We start from the raw sequence: 20,882 nt of genomic DNA on the forward strand, positions 1-20,882 counted from the left end.
AACATTTTAAAACATTATTTACTATACACAGCATCACTGCAATATTTGATTTCCAGCCAAAATAAAATTTGAAATAAAGATTTTCTTTTTTTATCATTCAACAATATTCCCTTAAAACAGGTTTATGAGACACAAAATGTCAAAAAGAACAAAATTAATATACAAATGCAGATGCATATTCTTCTATACATATACATATTCATATCATTAAGCTCCCTTACAGTGATTTGAATATATGGTATATATGGTTTCACTCTGCCACCTTGATGTCAAAAGCTACTACTCCATGAAGAGAAAACCCAAGGTAGAAGGTCACATTCTCATTTGAACTTGGCAAGGAGGCAGTAAAAAGTGGAATGACTCTGATGTTGCTTTGATCAGATACCCGAACAAACAGATTTCCATTGTCGGTGTATCCAGTTACCCGTTTAAGCACTTTTACAACGTCTGGGTTAGTCCACACTTCACCGCCTTGCCACTTGAGGCGTCTCTCACTGAGGGTACCCTTGCAGAATTTTTCAATTGTGGTCTTGTGCACAATCTTATTGAGACCCCTTGCTTTTCCAAGGAGGAAGTGGGTGAAAATCCTTCCTTTTCTTGAGGCAGCAGATTTAATCTCAGAATATCTGTGAAGTGCTTTTATTGCATTCGCGGCAATGTCACTTCTTGGATTGGAGTCCTCAGGCCAAAATAACAGTGAAAGGAGCAAATATGTAGTATCTGGTAAGGCAGTTGTTCTCTTTTCACTACAAAACCGCCTACTGAGCTTGAAGTTCTTCAATGGAAAGAATTTTTCCAGAGCCAGGTGAAGCACAGGAGAGCGCTATCTGACAGAAGATGAAGTTTATGAGCTCCGTCTGGTCAAGATCCTTTTTCAGGTTAGCTGGAAAAAGGCTAATTATTTCCTCAAGCTTTGCTCCAGCTCTTTGTTTCTTGTTATCAGAAAGCAGGTAAAGGATTGTTGTAACGTTACCACCTCCGAGTTGGAAAGATTTCATTTGTCTCATTAATGGGGTAGCTGTGTTTGTATCAGAAGCCTCAATGTCAACAAAGAACAACTTGGCATACACAGCACTTTTCCTGAGGAGCCATCTTCTTGGATTATTTACAGTTTCAGGCTCTCCTTCATCCAACTCCTCCTCATCCTCAGAACTGAAATTCTGAAAGCGAGCAAGATCCTCAGAAATACATTCCAGGGCATTTCTAATGCTGTCTTTCATTCCTTTTAAAAGGCCATGAAACTTCTGCCAAGTTTTCTGTACTTCCTTTGGTATGTAGTCAGTGAGCAGGTAATTCATCAACTTCCTCTTTCCCTCTTTGGTAGAAAAAATGTCTACATATGACAGGAGCTCAAGCAATCGACATCCAATATCAACTTCTCCAAAATAAGAATTATTCAAGCAGACAGTCTGTGACTGGGGGCATTTTTCAGATTCTCTAAAAGTAGTGATTCCTTTCAGAGCAGTATCGATGATATCCGTGACATCATCTGGTTGAATAGGATATTTCATTTTGAATATGGCATCATGTTTTTCATAGAACCACTTTTTGTATACTTGTCCCAGTGTGTCAAGTATATATGTGTGCTGTGGGAGACGAGACTTGGCTCTTTTGGCCCAAATCTCCGCTTCCTCAAAAATTTTGTTTTCATAAAGCAGTCGTGCAAGCTGTTGAGCAACAAATGCATCCTCATCAAAACGAGTGTAAGCCACCTTTAAAAGGTCAATGGCTTTCTCCAGATCTTCTGTCTCCATAACATGCTCTATTAAAGGAGAAAACCAACTGTCATTTGGATCTCCCTTGCTTTTTTTGGTCCGTTTGATAAACAGATCTCTGATAAACTTTCGAAATTCATCTCTTCCAAATCTGTGGTCGAACAGCACTTTGTCCTTAAGGAGACTCATTGCTATTTCACTTTGGCTCTGATAGATGGATAGCTGCTTCAGAATCTCCTTAGCTATCAAATGGTGAATTATTCTCACAGAGAAGATGTGTGTCTCACTAGATTTCAGCTGTATGAAAAAAAACCTGGCTTGCTCACTTAAGGAATTTTCAAATGTTTGGTGTCGAACTTCATCGGCCCATGTGGACTCTGGACATTCGGCCATTTGATCCAATTTGTCCAAGTGAATTCCTATACCTAGGAATGCCTCACAGTGTGATACAGACAGGTAAGAATTCTCAATATGGCTGTTCAGTAGTGCCACAAATTTGATCAACTGTGTCTGAAGAGATGAATGATCAATTTCCTTTAGCAGATTCTTAACACAGTCTGTGACATAAGACTGTTCAAACTCTTTACTCATGAGCACCAAAGTGAGTATAAATTCTGCGTCAAACTTCAGCTCGAGACTCTCTGCTTTCTTTGAGAAGAGCTTCTTTTCTGCTGGGGACAGTTTGTGTGTAACTGCGACTGTGCGTAAAGGCAGTGTTTTACACATTCTTTCTGGATCAAGGGACCTTTTGCAGCAGAGAATGATGAAACACAGTTTTGATGAACTTATTTTCATTGTTGTGACTGCATTGCTTAATTCTCGTCTGAGGTCATCCTGATAGTTTACATTGCAGTCCTCCAGCAACAGAAGTACAGGTAAACAGGTGTTCTTGTCAACCTCCTCGTAATTCCAAAGTTGTACAGCATGCTCACAGACAGTTGCAGCCTGGTACAATTGCTTAACAACAGCACATCGTATTTTTTTCCTCCAGTTCCAGAGGATCTGCCGTGCCACTGTGCTTCCGCCACTACCAGGTTGATGATATATGTTGATATTTTCAATAGAGCGTTTTAATGAGTCGGTCTGCTCGAGGTCTTCCAACATTTTGTTAATTTCTGCGTATGCATCACGTTTGATGACTTCCTCACATTGATTTCTGTCAGCCAGCCACAAATTCAACCAGTCAATTTCCCCTCCTTGATAGAAGTATCGTTCAATTTTTTGTATTTGCTCTTGTTCCATGACATTTACATTTGTTTCATCACACTGGTCAACACGGACTACTTCTAAGGAGAGCATACTATCTTCATCCACAGGTTTTAAAAAGCATACTCCATTGTTTGACACGGGTAAATGCCTTGTGGCCTGAACACTGGTGAGCTGAATGCTTTGAACTGTAGCATCTACATGACTCATTGGCATACCAACAATACTGATTTGTTCAAGCACATCCGTCGAGCAAGACACTTGGGCAAGGCTTGACCACTTCTTGTAATGCTCCCTTGATTCTGAGATTATGACTATGTCCTCATGGCCACTCATTTCTGCATAGAATTCATGAAATGTGTCAACAAGGGGTTGTTCAAAGTCAGACGTGAGAATGAAAAGCACCACAAATGATCTTTTAGGGAGAATCTCATTGCAGATCATAGATATAGCTCTTTTCAACAGTTTTTTCTTGTTTTTGATCCAGGTTTTTTCATCACATGGACACTCATCTCCAATGTAATCATTTCGACCATTGCAGAATATCCAGCTTGTTCTGTCATAGAGCTGTAACTTCTTGACTAAGTCAGCAGTGTTCTCCCTATGATCATAATCACGCAGGAAGTGCAGGTTTACGGCATGGTGCTCTTGGTAATTGTGACAAAGTCCAGATAATTTTGAGTCAGGGTCATAATCAAAAACACAGAAGATATTCATGTGGGCAAGGAACTTGATGTTTTGTAGGTTTTCTTGATCAAATCTATTTGAAACAATAATGTACCGCAATGTTTTGTCCATGTATTTCTTCCCATGTGTCAGAAGGACTAAGAGTTTTCTTCCTAAGTCCTCTTTAAAATGAGCCTGTATCTGATTCTGGTTGTTTTCTTCCCATTCTCTTTTTTGGTCAATGTCTTTGAGAGCTTGAATGAAACTGACAAGTTCATCTTCAGTAACACGTGGTGTATTAGGTCCAACTCTTTGATAAAAAGCTTTTTGCTCATATTCAACTTTATTTGCTTTCTCGTTGAACTTTGGAATGCGGGCACCATACAGTTTTCCCCTCACAACATTCACTATGGGAACTACATCAACTTCTACAATCCAGTTTTGGGCCTGACTGTCTTTGTCAATTACTGGTATGAATTTTGGAGGCTTGATACATTTTCTGGCATCAGAGTGCTGTGTTGGAAAACAATTTTCAATGTAGTCTAAAGCATCTTCAAAGACCTCTTTGTCTTCAATGGGAATTCCAATTATCTCTCCATGTTTGTATGATGTTTTTGTCTTGTCCATGACCCCAAAGTGGATTGTGCCATTTGCACGCATATTCATGCACGCACATGCAAATCGAATGACTTCACTGGCAAATTTGATCTTTAGCTTTCTTGGTTCTAATTTACAGGCAATTTCCAGTGATTTATACTCATGACATGGAGTGATCAGATTGTCTATTCCTGTCTCTGGTGGGAGTATGGCATGTTTTATGTAGCTGAAGTGTTCATCATTATCATAAAATTTCCGAAACCTACTCTGTGGCAAACACACGGTTGATTCAAGAATATCACATGTAGAAAAGTTTTGTTCAGGACTAATGACATCACTGGAAGACACAATTTCATGTTTTGCTTCCTCTTTGCATTCTCCGACAAAACAAGGTTTCTTTTTATTTGTTTTTGACTTGTCTGGTTGTAAAAGTTTATCTCTTTTACTCAGCAAAAGCTGTATTTGGCCACCTCCAAAATCAAGTTCTTTTAAGTATGATTTTGTAACATTTAGAAGAACAGGTCCTGTTACCTCTTCTTTCTCAAGTTTCTGAATGTGCTCTGGTTTAATCCCAATTGTCTTTGACCATGCGCTGACGTGCTGTTCATTCCAGTCTGAGCATGGTATAGAATTGTAGTCTAAAAAGAGCAAATTATTGGGCATTTATAAAAAGGGCATGTCAATACCAAATAAGCTGAGAAAAATGTCCCATTTATCCACAAATTCACATTTTGAAAGGTCCATCTCTAAATAATTTAATAATCTTCATAAATTATGTATGAGTGAAAAAAAAACTGCCTCTAAGCTGTCAGGGTTTTGTTTAGTTCTGTTTAGTTTCATTTTGTTTTGGTTACATATTCTCTGTTCCCATTTTGCCTGTGTTCCTGATCATTATTAGTCTCCCTGGTAGTTAATAGAAGGTATGCATTGACGTCACTTTCCCGCCAGAACACGCTCCCCTCAACTGGACTGAGTGGCAAAAGAGCTGCTGCATGACTGGATTTACTAGAGGAAACTGCAAAAACGTGAGTAAAACAAACGATTATCAGTTAAAACTAAAGGTTGAACTCGATATAGTGTTCCTTACAACTTACCATAGATCCATGGATATTGAAATGCTGCCAGAAATCTTTATATTTATATAACGCGTTCACAGGCAAATTTGCTTTATGTATTTCCCCGCTGTCGAAATCAGGCTCACATAAATGTCAGGGTTTCCTATCAAACTTCATCCTTACGTTCTTAACTTTAAAGCAGATTTTAGATTGGTTAATATTAGCTGTCAATCACTCCCACTCCCTTTCACTGCGCTCCGTTGTCACGTGACAGGGAGCTGACTACCACGCGAAATTTAAAAGGCAGAATAAGAGAGAAGATGAAAACGCTGACAGATTTATTTTGTAAGCCGTCACCTAAAGTCACAAATAATCGTGGAGTTGGTGATGTGGTTAATGTGGATCCACCAGCTGAAAAGAAATCGTACAGCTTTCGGAGAGAGAGCCTAAAAGATTTCGAGTGGCTCCACTATGCTGAAAGTTCAATGCATTGTGTTCACTATAAAGCCTGTGGGACAGAGTTTGCAGGTAACACAGCGCTCGCAACTGAATCCATAAATATTAAGCGCGAGAGCTTGGTTAAACATGGAGAGAGTGCCATGCACAAAAAAATGCAGGGACAAGTGTATGGCAAACAAATCAGGTTCATCAGGTTCGATTATTAAGGCTTTTAATCGCCAGGATGCTGCCGGTCGTTCAGCTCTACTGGCAGAGCTAAACGTCAAATTTGGTGGGTGCTCCTAAATTTTTGCTGGTGCTCCTAACTTTTTGAAGTTGGGAGCACCAGTGCTACCAAGTAAAAAAGTTAATTTCGAGCTCTGTATATTATAAATATATATATATATATATACACACTCACCTAAAGGATTATTAGGAACACCATACTAATACTGTGTTTGACCCCCTTTCGCCTTCAGAACTGCCTTAATTCTACGTGGCATTGATTCAACAAGGTGCTGAAAGCATTCTTTAGAAATGTTGGCCCATATTGATAGGATCTTGCAGTTGATGGAGATTTGTGGGATGCACATCCAGGGCACGAAGCTCCCGTTCCACCACATCCCAAAGATGCTCTATTGGGTTGAGATCTGGTGACTGTGGGGGCCATTTTAGTACAGTGAACTCATTGTCATGTTCAAGAAACCAATTTGAAATGATTCGAGCTTTGTGACATGGTGCATTATCCTGCTGGAAGTAGCCATCAGAGGATGGATACATGGTGGTCATAAAGGGATGGACATGGTCAGAAACAATGCTCAGGTAGGCCGTGGCATTTAAACGATGCCCAATTGGCACTAAGAGGCCTAAAGTGTGCTAAGAAAACATCCCCCACACCATTACACCACCACCACCAGCCTGCACAGTGGTAACAAGGCATGATGGATCCATGTTCTCATTCTGTTTACGCCAAATTCTGACTCTACCATCTGAATGTCTCAACAGAAATCGAGACTCATCAGACCAGGCAACATTTTTCCAGTCTTCAACTGTCCAATTTTGGTGAGCTCGTGCAAATTGTAGCCTCTTTTTCCTATTTGTAGTGGAGATGAGTGGTACCCGGTGGGGTCTTCTGCTGTTGTAGCCCATCCGCCTCAAGGTTGTGTGTGTTGTGGCTTCACAAATGCTTTGCTGCATACCTCGGTTGTAACGAGTGGTTATTTCAGTCAAAGTTGCTCTTCTATCAGCTTGAATCAGTCGGCCCATTCTCCTCTGACCTCTAGCATCAACAAGGCATTTTCGCCCACAGGATTGCCGCATACTGGATGTTTTTCTCTTTTCACACCATTCTTTGTAAACCCTAGAAATGGTTGTGCGTGAAAATCCCAGTAACTGAGCAGATTGTGAAATACTCAGACCGGCCCGTCTGGCACCAACAACCATGCCACGCTCAAAATGCATTGAAGCAACTGCCATGTGATTGCAATTGCATTAATGAGAAATTGAACAGGTATTCCTAATAATCCTTTAGGTGAGTGTATATATTCATATCGTCCAGCTCTAAAACTTGTATCGTTTTTTTTGTCAGTGTTGCTGCCGATCAGTCTTTTTGCCACTCAGTGGGCGTGACCGCAGTCACTCCAGCAGACAGTGACGTCACACGCATACCCTCTATTAGTTCCTGCACCTGTTCTGTTTTACCTTGATTACTCCCCTGTGTATTTAAATCCTGAGTCCTTTCTGTTCATTGTCCCGTATCGTTTTCATCTTTAGTTTACATGGAAGATTTCTATTATTATTATTATACCTGTGATTCCTAATTGGACTAGTGAATAAAGACTGCCTTTGTTATGAATACCCATCTTGTCTTCATTGTGCGTTTAGTACAGCTACCAAGCATGAAATAAGCAGGGAAATGTACATGTAATTTAAAATGACAATATTCCATTTAAAAGAACAATATTGAATTGTACACTGAACTGAAACTACAGAATATGCTCTATGGTTCTAAATTGAATTCAAAAGAATTAGCTTATCTAAGGACTTCTTAAAATTATTAATACTCACCCATTCTGTGAGGAATATTCAAGGAGTATGTTTCAAAGATTTTGTGCCATCATTGCTGAAACAAAGAAAAATAATCATATTTACTATATTTGAACTATATCTATTTGATTTGTGTTACACTGATTAAAACACTTAGGCTAACACAGTGGTCTCAAACTCAATTCCTGGAGGGCCACAGCTCTGCACAGTTTAGCTCCAACCAGCTCCAACTCACACCTGCAAGGAAGTTTCTAGTAATCCTGAATACCTTGATTAGCTGGATCAGGTGTGTTTGATTAGGGTTGGAGCAAAACTGTGCAGAGCTGTGGCCCTCCAGGAATTGAGTTTGAGATCACTGGGCTAACAAATGAATGTTTATAGTTGAATAGTATAAGATATCACAAATGAAGAAACGATCAAATGATGAATGCTTTGTAAAATAACAAAGGGAACAAACCTGAGATCCTTTTTGTTTGAAAAGCCTTATAGTTGAACAAGATGTGTCAACAGAATTTGATTCAGCAAAGTCAGCTTTCTGTGTTACCAGGGGGAGTGGACTGACTGAAAACAAACAGCACTTTGATAAGTTGTGAACATGCGTTGTATACAGGGGCAGAGACTCTCAGTACAGTGGGGGCGGAGCTTCATCTGTAAAATATAAAATATCTGATGAATGCATATGTAATAATGAATCACTTGTTGAGCCAAGTAAGCTTAAATGTTAAATAAAACACAAAGAAAAGCCACCTTTTTTTGACAAGTTTATTGACGAACAAAGAAAACAGTTTGCCAGTCAAGTAAAAATGTTTCAGCACCACGGACAGATTCTGCACATTCAGATGCTCCCAATATAGCCCACTGTAACGGAGCTGCCAACACTGTATGAGATAGCCTATTCAAAGCAACGCAATTTCTTCATACGTTTGTGATAATGACATTTTGATTTTAATTACAATGGTCATGTTTGTGCTTTTTGATTAGGCCTATTTATTATGTGCAACATTTAAATTAATATTCAGAAACGGGTAAAGTTACTTCTACCATTTGTTTTTCTGATTAACTTTTATTAGCCTGCAAACCAAAATAAAATGGGCCTAGGCTAGGCTACTTGATTATATTACTATTATTATTATTATTAAATTGGATGGGCTATCTCTGCTATTCTGAATTAACAGGAAAAAAATTCTTCTGCAGAACAAATTGTATAAAAACGAATAGCATACGAATAATAATAAAAAATAAAAAAATCATATAAAGATCAAGAAATCCAGAAAAAATGTTTAACAAAATTTCGAAAATAAGGATCAATTATGTTTGACAGGGAACGCATCTCAAGGTCGCATGCACAGACTCATGTTGCAGTTGGAGCAGTCATCACCGAACAACAGGCAAATCAAATATTAAGCTAATTAAAGTTAGAAAAGTTCAGTGAGTGATTTTATTTTTATTTTGTTCTTTGATCAACATTAATGGTAGCAGCGAGTATATGCTGTCAGTGCACTGATTCAATAGACATAGGCTTACCGTTTTTCTTTCTCAACCATTTAAGACAAAACAGCGGGCATGCAGACGTGTTCTCTCGCGTCTTGCGCTTAAAGAATGCTATCAAGAAGAACACCGTTCCTGTCCAGTGACGCAAGATCGGCGGCGTTTGAGGGGCCCCTAATTGGCACATGGATAGTTGGCCGCACCCAAGATATCTCCGCTACTGGTTGTATAAGATTACTTGATATATCTGGGAGGTTTACTATATGCACATATCACTGATGTGGTAAATAACTTCCTTAATGATTTTATGAACAAATGGACATCACTTTTTCATTTATACAAATATCACAATCAACAGCCTGCAATCGATATAGACTATAGGCCTATTATTTCACGTTCTAGGCTTATCACAATAGCATTCAGATTGGCATGTCTCCCATCCTACAAAAAAAAATATTTACAAATAAAATAAAGTAGGCTAGGCTACTCTTAGAATTATTTTCAGTGATTCAAAAGACCTAGACTCAAAGAAACCGATGAGCATGAAAACAAATTCAAGGAGGCAGATATTACCTTGATGAGAAAAAAAGAAAACATTTTTGACACTGTTTAATACAGCGGATGTCTCTTCCGCGTAGCCAATCTGAATACGGAAAGCCAATTTAGCGAGCTGAACACACAAAATGTAGGCTATAATGTAAGATATTTAAATTAAAACCAAACACTTACCTATACTTGAATCACAAATCCCAGTAACTTTACAACCAGACAACTTTAAGTCTAACTTTCAACGCTAACGTTAAGTATTGGGTGGGAGAGGGAAAATAAGTTGTAGGCCTACCCTTACGAAAAAAAAGTATACTTCAAGTTCATTTTATGAAGTATACTTGAGTAATGTTCAAGTATATTTTTAAGTATACTTTATGTAGTAAGTATACTAATGTCAATATGTACTAGTAGTAAACTTGTAAGTGTACTATTTTAATACCGCTTGGGACTAAATTGGCCCACTTGAAGTATATAAAAGTATATGTTTAAGTGTACTATAAGTGTAACAGTAGTAAACTTTAAGTGCACAACTAGTTCATAATTATGTTTCTCATTTGTACTGCAAGTGAACTTATGGGTATACTAGTAGTTTACTATTTTAATACTTGTAGCAACTTTGAAGTATACTCTCAGTAAACTACTAGTTTAGTAGTTTTATACTACACGTTTTCTTTAAGTGAACTTAACATCATACTTATAGTTTACCATTTATATATTATTTTTGCTCTTTTAGTGTACTCTCAGTAAACTACTAGTTTAGTAGTTTTATACTACAAGTTTTCTTTAAGTGAACTTAACATTATACTTATAGGCCCGGTTTCACAGACAGGGCTTAGATTAAGCCAGGATTAGACCTTAGTTCAATTAGGACATTTAATTAGCTTTTATAAACGTGCCTTAGAAAAGAACATTACTGGTGTGCATCTTGAGACATAACAATGACACTGACGTATTTTAAGATATGCCAGTGCAAGTTGCTTTCAGTTAAAACAGCTCAAACATGCATTCTAGTCTGGGACTAGCTTTAGCCTTGTCTGTGAAACCGGGGGATAGTTTACTATTTATATAAAATTTTTGCACTTGCAGTAGGCCTATACTACTATGTTCAAATGTTATTTTTTATACTTGAAATATACCTTTAACTGTACTTTAATTTTAAAAACCTTTTATTAGCGTCATGCATCCTTTTTTATCAACACTTGAATGTCTGTAAGTTTCATAAAGAAAGGCAACATTTTAAACAAAATCACATTTTTGTCAAAGACTATGCGTTGATCAGATTCAGAACGATGATCAAACACCGATGGAGTAGATCGAGTCCAACACCCCCACAGCTTCAGTCGTTTTCTCTTAATGGGTTACGCTCAGTGTTCGAATTGAGGGGGGGCTGGGGGGGTCCGGGACCCCCCATAAGTAATCCTATAAGATTTCTATAGTAGTGTATAATACTTCTGTGATGTTCTGTAATACCTCTATAGTACTTCTATAGTATCCCAAAATACTATAGTATTCCTATAGGATTACTATAATATTTTGTCCCAAAATACTACAAGATTCCTATAGTTGTTTTTCATAAGGGATGTCTCATTCACATTAGCGTTGTCAGCTGAAGGCTCGCTTGATAGGCCAATCGCGAACCTATGGAGTAGTTCGAGGTCTACACTCAATACAGACTGCAGTCTGTGAGTTAGGGATAACTGTCATTGTCAACACAGTCCCTCGGCAACTTCGTACTACTGATCACCGTTTTACAAAAGGATTAATAGTTTGGAGTGAAGCATACGTACAATTGGTAAGTGACAAGGTTTTATGGAGTTATAGTATGCAATATACGAAAGTTGATTGAGTTATAGGCTAATGTTACCGCTACAGCTACATCTACCGCGATGTCTTACCTGGAGCTTCAACCAGATAACAAAATATGTCTGGAAACGACACCTCCGGCCATTTGGTTGGGTCATTGACCCAGTTTTTAATTAAATAAGGGCAATCATAACCTATTGCAGTTAATTTTGCAATGTACCGTTGCCGGTCGGCAGGTGTCAATGACTCGCAATAGGACATTTTTGTTATTCAAATACACACGATGTTCGTGGTGTTTTCCCCCACGCCGACTCCACCCTCGCCACGCCCCCAACTATGACTAGATGCTGTATGCTGTATACTAGATGTATGTATATAGGTGCTACTGAAGTGGAGATTTCGGACTTGGAGTATGAGAGAAAAGTCATTTTGAGAAAACGGGCTTTAAAGATTTATCATCAGCCAATGAGATTGCGCATTCAGCCCTTTTACTTTCACGATTGGTTGCTGATAAAAAGGAAATGACCATATTTGGATCCGACAGGATTGTACAGGAGAGAGAGAGCTTCCTAACGGTGCATGTGATGACAGGGAGCCGGCAGAGATCGTCTCCGGTTACTTTCGTAACCTCGGTTCCCTGAAAGGCAAGGAACGAGACATTACGGATGTCGTATATGGGAACTCCTCTCCTCCTTCACTTCCGCTGAAATCTTATAGGCTAACGCCAGCAGAGCTGGCCAATTGACGCAAAATATGCAAATACTGAAACACCGTTGCAGTAATAATGCAAGTGCAGCGTCAATTCCCTTCAGAATCGAACAAACGCTTGAAACAAAGCGAACACGGCGGCGAGCGTAATGTCTCGTTCCTTGCCTTTCAGGGAACCGAGGTTACGAAAGTAACCGGAGACGTTCCCTATCAAGGCTACGGAACTTCGACATTACGGATGTCGTATATGGGAACTGTATAGAATCCCGCCGTGGCAGCATAACAGACCACTGACAACAGAACCCAATACCAACACCGCCCCCCCAGCATGCGAGCATCTGATAGGCCGAGATTGACCAATAGCGAATCTCTAACCTCTGATAGGTCCACAAGGACCAATACAAGCTCACAAAACACTGCCCGAATTTGCATATCCCGAGCAGTATAACCGGGGGAAGTTAGCACTGTCGAGCAACAGGGCAACAACAGTAAGAAAAGGCACATAACATAATAGCACATAGAACAACTCATGAGCAAAGCGCAGAGCAGCTCCCTAAATGCTATGCAATGCAATCACTCACCGAAAGCACTCGAGACGCTACAGAGGGTATATCCAACTTGTAAAACCTGGCAAACGTGTTCTGAGAAGACTAGCCAGCCGCAAGACACAAATCCTGAATAGACATACCCTTAGTCCAGGCCCACGAGGAGGCGATCGCTCTGGTCGAATGGGCCTTGACGTTAAGGGGGCATTCCTTCCCCAGGCAATCATAAGCCAAAACAATAGCGTCCACAATCCAGTGAGCAAGCCTCTGTTTAGAGACCCCCCGTCCCTTGTTGCACCCACCAAAGCACACAAAGAGCTGGTCCGATTGTCGAAAAGCGGCCGAGCGAAAAATATATTCCCGGAGCGCTCTGACTGGGCAAACAGCACTCTGAGCATCCGAACCCTGAGAGGTTGATGGCTCAGCGGACAGGGCAGGCAGAGAAACAATCTGCGCCCCGAACGGGGTATTGAGCGACTTAGTGACATAACCCGGTCTCGGTCTGAGAGTCACAGTTTCCCGGTCCAAAGCGAATACAATCTTCACTTACAGAGAAAGCCTGTAAATCCCCAACCCGCTTCGCCGAAGCGAGAGCGAGAAGCAGAGCCGTTTTTATCGATAGCTCCTTAATGGCGATCGAAGCTAAGGGCTCGAAGGGCGGTCGTGACAAAGCCTCCAAGACCAAAGCTAAATCCCACGGCGGCACCGAAGGCGGTCGTGCAGGGCATAATCTACTAGCTCCCTTAAGGAACCGTGTCACCAACGCATGTCTACCGATAGACTGCCCATCAACAGAGGGGTGAAACACGGCGATAGCGGCCACATATACCTTCAGAGTGGATGGTAGGCTCCCTTCATCCATCCTGTACTCAAGGAAGCGCAGAATATCCGACACAGAACAACTCTCTGGGTCGATGCCGGCATCCTGACACCATTTCGAGAAAACTCCCCACTTCAGGGCATACAAACGCCTGGTAGCTGGGGCTCGCGCTTCCTCGATGGTTCTCAAGGCTCGTGAGTGTAGCGCATCCAGCCCACTCAACGACCCTGCAACGGCCACACATGAAGGCTCCACAGCCCGGGGCTGGGATGCCAGATCGATCCGCCCGCCTGAGACAGTAGGTCCTTCCTGAGCGGAATCTCCCATGGGCACCCTGCCAGTAACTCCACTAAGTCCGCAAACCATGGCTGGTTCGGCCAGTTCGGGGCTACCAGAGTCACCGTCGCCTTCTCCTCCCTGATTTTGCACAACACCATGGGCAAGATTTTTACCGGAGGCAAAGCATAGAGGCAAACTTTCGGCCATTGCGTGGTCAGCGCGTCCCCCTCCCGGGGGGAACGGGACAGTGAGAAGAACATCCGACAGTGCGTGTTCTCGCTCGTTGCAAAGAGGTCGACCTCCGCTCTGCCGAAACGCTTCCATATCAGCTGAACCGTCCCTGGATGAAGCCTCCATTCCCCTTGGGGAATCCCGCTCGTCGAGAGCATGTCCGCCCCGCGGTTCAGAACACCGGGGATGTGAGCCGCTCTCACCGAGAGGAAAAACCGGTCCGCCTACAGCAGAAGAGATTCGTTCGGGGAGCGAGGGCTAGTCCAAACGGAAGCACCGTGTATTGGTACACCGAATTCTCGAACGTGAACCTCAGGAATCGCCTGTGACGCTTTACAATCTGGATATGAAAGTACGCGTCCTTTAAATCCACTGAAGTGAACCAATCCCCGGGGCGAATTTGCGCCAGGATTTGCTTCAGAGTAGTCATCCTGAAGGCGCGCTTGTGAAGCGCTCTGTTGACAGGTCTCAGATCCAGTATGGGGCAGGGAGCCTCCACCCTTCTTCGGCACCACAAAGTAGCGGCTGTAGAACCCGCTCTCCCGCTCGCTCGGGGAGACCGGTTCTATCGCCTTCTTCTCGAGCAAGTTGCACACTTCCTGCCTTAGCACATGAGCGTTTTGGGGCAAAGTTAATGACTGGATTACGCCGCGGAAGCGGGGTGGTCTGCGTTTGAACTGAAGTGTGTACCCGTGCCGAATCACATTTAACACCCACGGTGAAATGCCTGGAATAGCTTCCCACGCTGTCAGAAAATGACTCAGCGTGGGTCGATCTAACCCTGCGGTCATCGCCGCTGCGGTCATCGCCGCTATTTGTGGGCTGGGAATGGACACCTCGCACCCATGAGGTGCCTTTATAGCTACAGACCGTGACTCTGCACTGCTCGCGGGCAGGGCGGGTAACACAGTGTGTGGTGCAAGAGGGGAAAAGAGCTCTGTTTGTGAAGTGGTAGTATGCTTTATTGAACACAGTGTACAAGAAACAACATTCACAACACAATTGCACATGTCGCTCGTGGAACGCTGAGGGACTAAGTGCTGTAGAGCGCGGCACTTTGGAACGGGACCAGCCTGGCGCTCTCTTCCCCTCTTGCCCGGGCGGTCAGGACGACTGCTTTGGCCTCGCTGGGGACGCAGCGACCTTCCTGTGCGGGCTCCTCTGAGCCGTCCTCTTCTTACCCGCTCCCTGCCATTGGCCGCCTCGGCCTCTACGAGCATCAGGCTCCGGGCGGGGTGCTGAATGCCTTCTGGCGGCAGTCTGAGGTTGGCGGCCCGAGGCGGAAGACGAGCGCGAGCGAGGCTGCGGTGGAGGCGGCGGCGCCCTGCGAGGGATCACATGACTCATAGCCTTAGCCTTCTTCTGGGTCTCGGAGTATCGCTCGGTGACCTTTTCAACGGCGTCTCCGAACAGGCCTGCTGGGGAGATCGGTGCATTCAGCAGCGTCTTCCTGTCAGCCTCCTGCACGTCCAAAAGGGTGAGCCACAGGTGTCTGTGGAAGACCACCAAAAACCCCATCGAACGGCCTATCGCCTGGGCCGAGCGCTTCGTGGCCAGGAGCGCGAGATCCGTGGCTGAACGGAGATCCCGGATGGCGTCAGCATCGATAGAGGCGGCCCCATCCAGAGACTTCAGCAGTTTAGCCTGCAGCACTTGGAGAACGGCCATGGCGTGCAGCGCAGATACTGCCTCTCCCACCGCGCCGTAGGCCTTCTTAGCCTGGTGGGCTGTGAATCTGCAGGCTCTGGACGGCAGGCTGCGGTCCGAGCCCAGGGCGGGAGCCAACGGGCAGAGGTGCGCGGCGACGGTCTCCTCGACGGGGGTATACGGAGGTAGCCGTGGTCTCCCGCCTTGTCCACGTGGGCAAACATGGCCTGGGTGGAAGTGAGAGTGCGCGCCGATTGCGGGGCCACCCACGACTTCACGACGTGCTCGTGCACGTCAGGAAAGAACGGGGTTCCCCTATTCGCAGCGGCCTGACGGCAGCTCGACTGAACCACGCGTCGAGTTTGCTCTTGGATGGCTCATCCGGAGCTTTCCAAGAGAGATCCAGTTCCTCGACGGCCTTGGAGGGGATACGAAAAAGTTCGTCCTGCAGGTCAGCCGGGGTCTCCGCGGCCGCCAGCTCCGGTGCGGCCCGCTCCGTGCCCCAGTCGTTCTCGGAGGCAGACAGAGATATGGAGTCCTCCTCCTCACTCGCCCCGAAGGACACAAAGTCAGCGACCTAGCGAGGGGGGTGAAAGGTGGCGTCGGGGAAACTCACCGGGGGTCGAACCTCGACTCCGCGGTTGGGGGGGCACACCAGCGGCTCACGATGATGGCGCCTGTAACTGGCAGAGTCGCGGCTCGTCTCCTGCTGTGTAGATTATTAATGGTAATTTTTTCAGTGTACGTGATCATTTCAGCCCGTATAACAGATGGATGCGTCCTGGCTGTGTGGACTTATGATCGGGACTCTTTGTTTCACATCAGAGAGTCGATGGAGGACCTGTTTGATAAATACGACATTCAAACAGGCGTTTCCTCCTCTGTTTGCAATTGATCCTGACTCACCTGACTACTTGTTGCTATATCGGGCTCCGGGCAGGGTCCGTAGGAGATCCAGGAAAAGAGGCTTGCGGTCCGGTGTTCAGGTCAGGCGAAGGCGTGCCGCAGCGCGCAGTGGCTCTGTTGTCTTCGGCCGCCGGGACCGCATTCGGTGCCTGCGCCGGATTCCTCTTCTCGATGTGTGCGGCAGCGTGTCCTCGCCGCCGCTTGTTCGGACTTCAACGGGTGTCCTGGAACCTTCACAGCGCTGGAGTTGTGGTCAGAGGTTTTCGCCGGCAATGTTTACTTCCGTGTTTGTGCCGGCTCTCTCCCCATGGACCGGCAGGAGACCATGTGACCGCTGGACGTGCCTTCAACCAATCCCGCTGCACAACAGGGATACTGCCTCCGTGACGTCATCCAAAATGCATGTTGGCCTGTTGAATGCTCGTTCAATTGCGAATAAATCGCATTCATTAAACGATCTTTTCACAAGAGAAGGCCTGGATATTATGTGTTTGTCAGAGACATGGCAGAGAGAGGAAGAGCTTATTCATTTAAATGAGCTCTGCCCAGCTGGTTGCTCTGCTGTTGGGAGGCCCCGCCCATGTCATCGCGGTGGTGGACTGGCTATTGTGCACAAGAACATCCATAAATGCAATGAAATCTTGCCCCATAAATTCTCTTCTTTTGAATTGCAGATGGTCAAGGTGGGTTTCTCATCCTCTTTCTACTGCATTTTGGTTTACCGTCCTCCTGGCCCTGCTGCTGTCTTTCTTACGGATTTTAGTGACTTTTTGTCCTCTATAATTAAGTTGGAATCTGTCTTAATCCTTGGGGACTTTAACCCGCATGTTGATGACAGCTCATCTTGCCCCGCAATGGAATTTTTAACATTGACTGAAACTTTTAATTTTAAGCAGCATGTATCTGAGCCTACTCACCAAAAAGGCCATATTTTAGACTTAGTTTTTACACTTGGCCTAGATATATTAAACGTATCTGTAAATGATGTGTATATGAGTGATCATAGTATTGTTCTGTTTGATCTTCATTTCAGTTCTGACCCTAAGCCTCCAGCAGTTAGGTCTCAGAGACGTGTTATCACTGCAAATACTGCAGATACATTTTCTGATTTGTTTGATCCTGCTCTAGTTATGGACTGCCCTGATGTGGATGATTTCGTTCACTGTTTAAACAATCACTGTGTAAAAATTCTGGATCAGGTGGCCCCTGTTAAATCAAACTTGTCTGCTCAGAAAAAAACATGGCCTTGGATTAATGAAGAGATTTTAAATCTTAAGAGACTGTGTCGAAAGACTGAACGCCTGTGGAAATCCACTAGCCTTGAGGTGCACAGGCTTTATCTCAGGGATCTTGTGTTGTCCTATAATGTGACGGTTGAAAAAGCCAGATCTGACTATATCCGTTGTAATGGGAATTTTAATTTTCACACTCTAGGTGTGCTCCTGATTTTACAATATAATGATTAATGTGAACACTGTGAGACAAAGGGGGAGACAGCTGAAAAGGGAACCTCTGACCCCTTGGGATCAGAGGTGGTCCCATTTGGGACTTCTGAGTTTGTAGGAATAAACTCAGCAGGATTAGGTCACTAGCAGAGAAACCTTCCCTTGTTTAGATAAGGGCCTGTGAGCAGAAGACCTTGAAAGTACTATAAAGGCTCCTCTGCCCTCCCTCCCTTCGTCGCACTTGTTCCACAGACTGTACTAATGACTTCTGTGTGGCAACTGGGCCTTCTTGCAGGAATAAAATACTTCTGCTGCTGTCTTTGAACCAGTCTCCAGCATGTGGTCCACTTTTAGGACTGTGACGATTGCTGATATTTCTGAATTGGTGACCAGGATGAAGCCATCTTCCTGTTCATCGGACGTCATTCCTTTTAGGCTATTCCAAAAAGTGTTTGAGGAAATTGGCCCTTGTGTAACCAAAATGGTTAACGTCTCGATGTCTACTGGTGTTTTTCCAGATGCTTTCAAGCATGCTATAGTGGAGCCACTACTAAAAAAGGCAGGTTTGGACCCGTCGGATTTGAATAGTTTTAGGCCTATTTCTAAGCTCCTGCTTTTATCCAAGATCATTGAGAAGGTAGTCTGCGAACAGTTGACATTTTTCCTGGACAAAAGTAACATCCATGAGCCATTTCAGTCCGGTTTTCGTAAACAACACTCTACCGAAACGGCTTTACTGAAAGTGTCAAATGACATTATGATGTCTGCTGATTCTGGAAAACACACTGTTCTACTTCTCTTGGATCTGTCCTCAGCCTTTGACACTGTCGACCACCAGGTTTTGCTGAAAAGATTGAGGGATCAAGTAGGGCTTTCAGGGTCAGTTCTACAGTGGTTCTCCTCATATTTATCTGGGCGTAGCTTCAGTGTTACAGCTAACCAAATAAGGTCTGAGTCTGCGGATTTGCTTTGTGGAGTGCCTCAAGGCTCCGTTCTGGGCCCTGTTTTATTTTTGTTGTATTTGATCCCTTTGGGAAAGATCATACAAAGGTTCAGTTATGTTTCTTTTCACCTATTTGCTGATGATATCCAACTTTACTGCTGCTTTAAGCCATCAGAGATCTGTAAGTTAAACTCCTTGCTCCTTTGTCTTGTGGAAATTAAAAAATGGCTAAGTGATAACTTTCTGCAGCTTAATACAGACAAAACAGAGACACTGGTTATCGCCCCTGAGGATGCAATCCCTGGGATTAAACAATACTTGGGTGATTTAGGCCAGTCTGCTAAGTCAAGTCTTAGAAATTTGGGAGTTATCCTGGACAAAGACATGTCATTAGTGCAGCACTGCAAGCAGCTGACGAGAAACTGTTTTTTTCAATTAAGGAAAATCTCAAAACTTAGAAATATGGTTTCACGAAATGATTTGGAGCTTATCATTCATGCCTTTGTGTCTTCGCGTTTAGACTATTGTAATAGTTTATTTTCATGCCTAAACCAGAAGGAGCTCTCTCGACTGCAATTAGTACAAAACTCTGCAGCTAGAATTCTGACACGTACTAATAGGTGGTCTCATATATCCCCTATCCTAAAAGAACTTCATTGGCTACCAGTGTCTTATAGGATAAATTTTAAAATTTTGGTTTTAGTTTTCAGAGCTTTGCATGGTCAGGCACCCTCTTATATTAGTGACCTGATTCAGTGCTATACCCCTGTGCGTGCTCTGAGGTCTGTGGATCAGAATCTGCTGACGGTTCCGCGCACTCGCTATCGTACTAGAGGTGACCGATCTTTTCAGGCTGTTGCTTCTAGGTTGTGGAATGACCTCCCACCATCTATGCGCTCTATTGACTCTGTTGATGCCTTCAAATGCAGACTAAAGACTCATCTATTTGTTCAGGCTTTTAATTAGCTGCTTGTGGGTTGATATGATCATGTTCTGTCTATGCTTTTATTGTGTATTTATGATACTAGTGCAAAATACCCGTGAAAAATCAGTTCTTGTGTGTGTTTTTAGTAATTGTTGATTTTTATTTGTGCATGGTAGAAAGCACACAGTGAACTCCGAGAAAACGCTATTTTTGAGCAAACAGTTTGTGAATAGGCAACTACAAATGATGCCCGTGAAAGAGACTGTGAACGCATTGAATAGGATATGTTTAGTTGGTGAATAGCATAGGCTACTATTACACAGTAGCGATAACGTTAAGCGCACCAGAATGAAATATAATATTCAGAAGTAAACAGCATAGCTGACATATAGATTCAGTTAACATCCACAAATGAATAAGCACGTCGCGATTCAGGGAGCAGTGCAAAGTGCCCGTGCAAAATCAGTTTTTGTGAGCTGATCGCCGTCAAAAAAGTTCAGGAGATATTTCTTAGCGACGGCTGATTTCAACAGTTTCAATATGATAGCATTTTGAAGAAAAAAGTGTCATGAATTTATTGCATTTTTGGGGAAAAATAATCAGTTTTTATAATAAATCTTTGAAAATCCAAATCTGGATTTGATTTTTTTTATGATATTATAACCTAAAGATGCTATGTGAAAGTTTGAAACAGAAAATAGTGGTTTTCATCTTGCCACTTTCTTGGTAAAGAAAACACATTTTTACTCAAATTAATCAAAATGGATTTATCACGTTTTGGAACCAAACTATAATATTCAGAAGTAAACAGTGTAGGGCAATTCCACGCAAAACTGTCACATCCATAACGCCAACACAATGCCATGGTAT

At 43.2% G+C, this 20,882-nt stretch overlaps 1 protein-coding gene across 1 annotated transcript; it reads right to left on the reverse strand.

Annotated features, from left to right (window-relative positions):
- Positions 1-98: 98 nt before the first annotated feature.
- Positions 99-4,435, reverse strand: LOC311290362 (sterile alpha motif domain-containing protein 9-like). Its single transcript, XM_084408801.1, has one exon. It carries the CDS (start codon positions 4,251-4,253, stop codon positions 759-761), a length of 3,495 nt encoding a protein of 1,164 aa, XP_084264927.1. The 5' UTR covers positions 4,254-4,435; the 3' UTR covers positions 99-758.
- Between the last annotated feature and the right edge of the window lie 16,447 nt (positions 4,436-20,882).

The sequence above is a fragment of the Rutilus rutilus genome, assembly GCF_951802725.1.
Source record: "Rutilus rutilus genome assembly, chromosome: 1".
Classification (NCBI taxonomy): domain Eukaryota; kingdom Metazoa; phylum Chordata; class Actinopteri; order Cypriniformes; family Leuciscidae; genus Rutilus; species Rutilus rutilus.

Bases quoted from the DNA above. Each gene is read 5' to 3' on its own strand.
- LOC311290362 (XM_084408801.1), bottom strand. From the start codon at position 4,253: ATGAATATGCGTGCAAATGGCACAATCCACTTTGGGGTCATGGACAAG.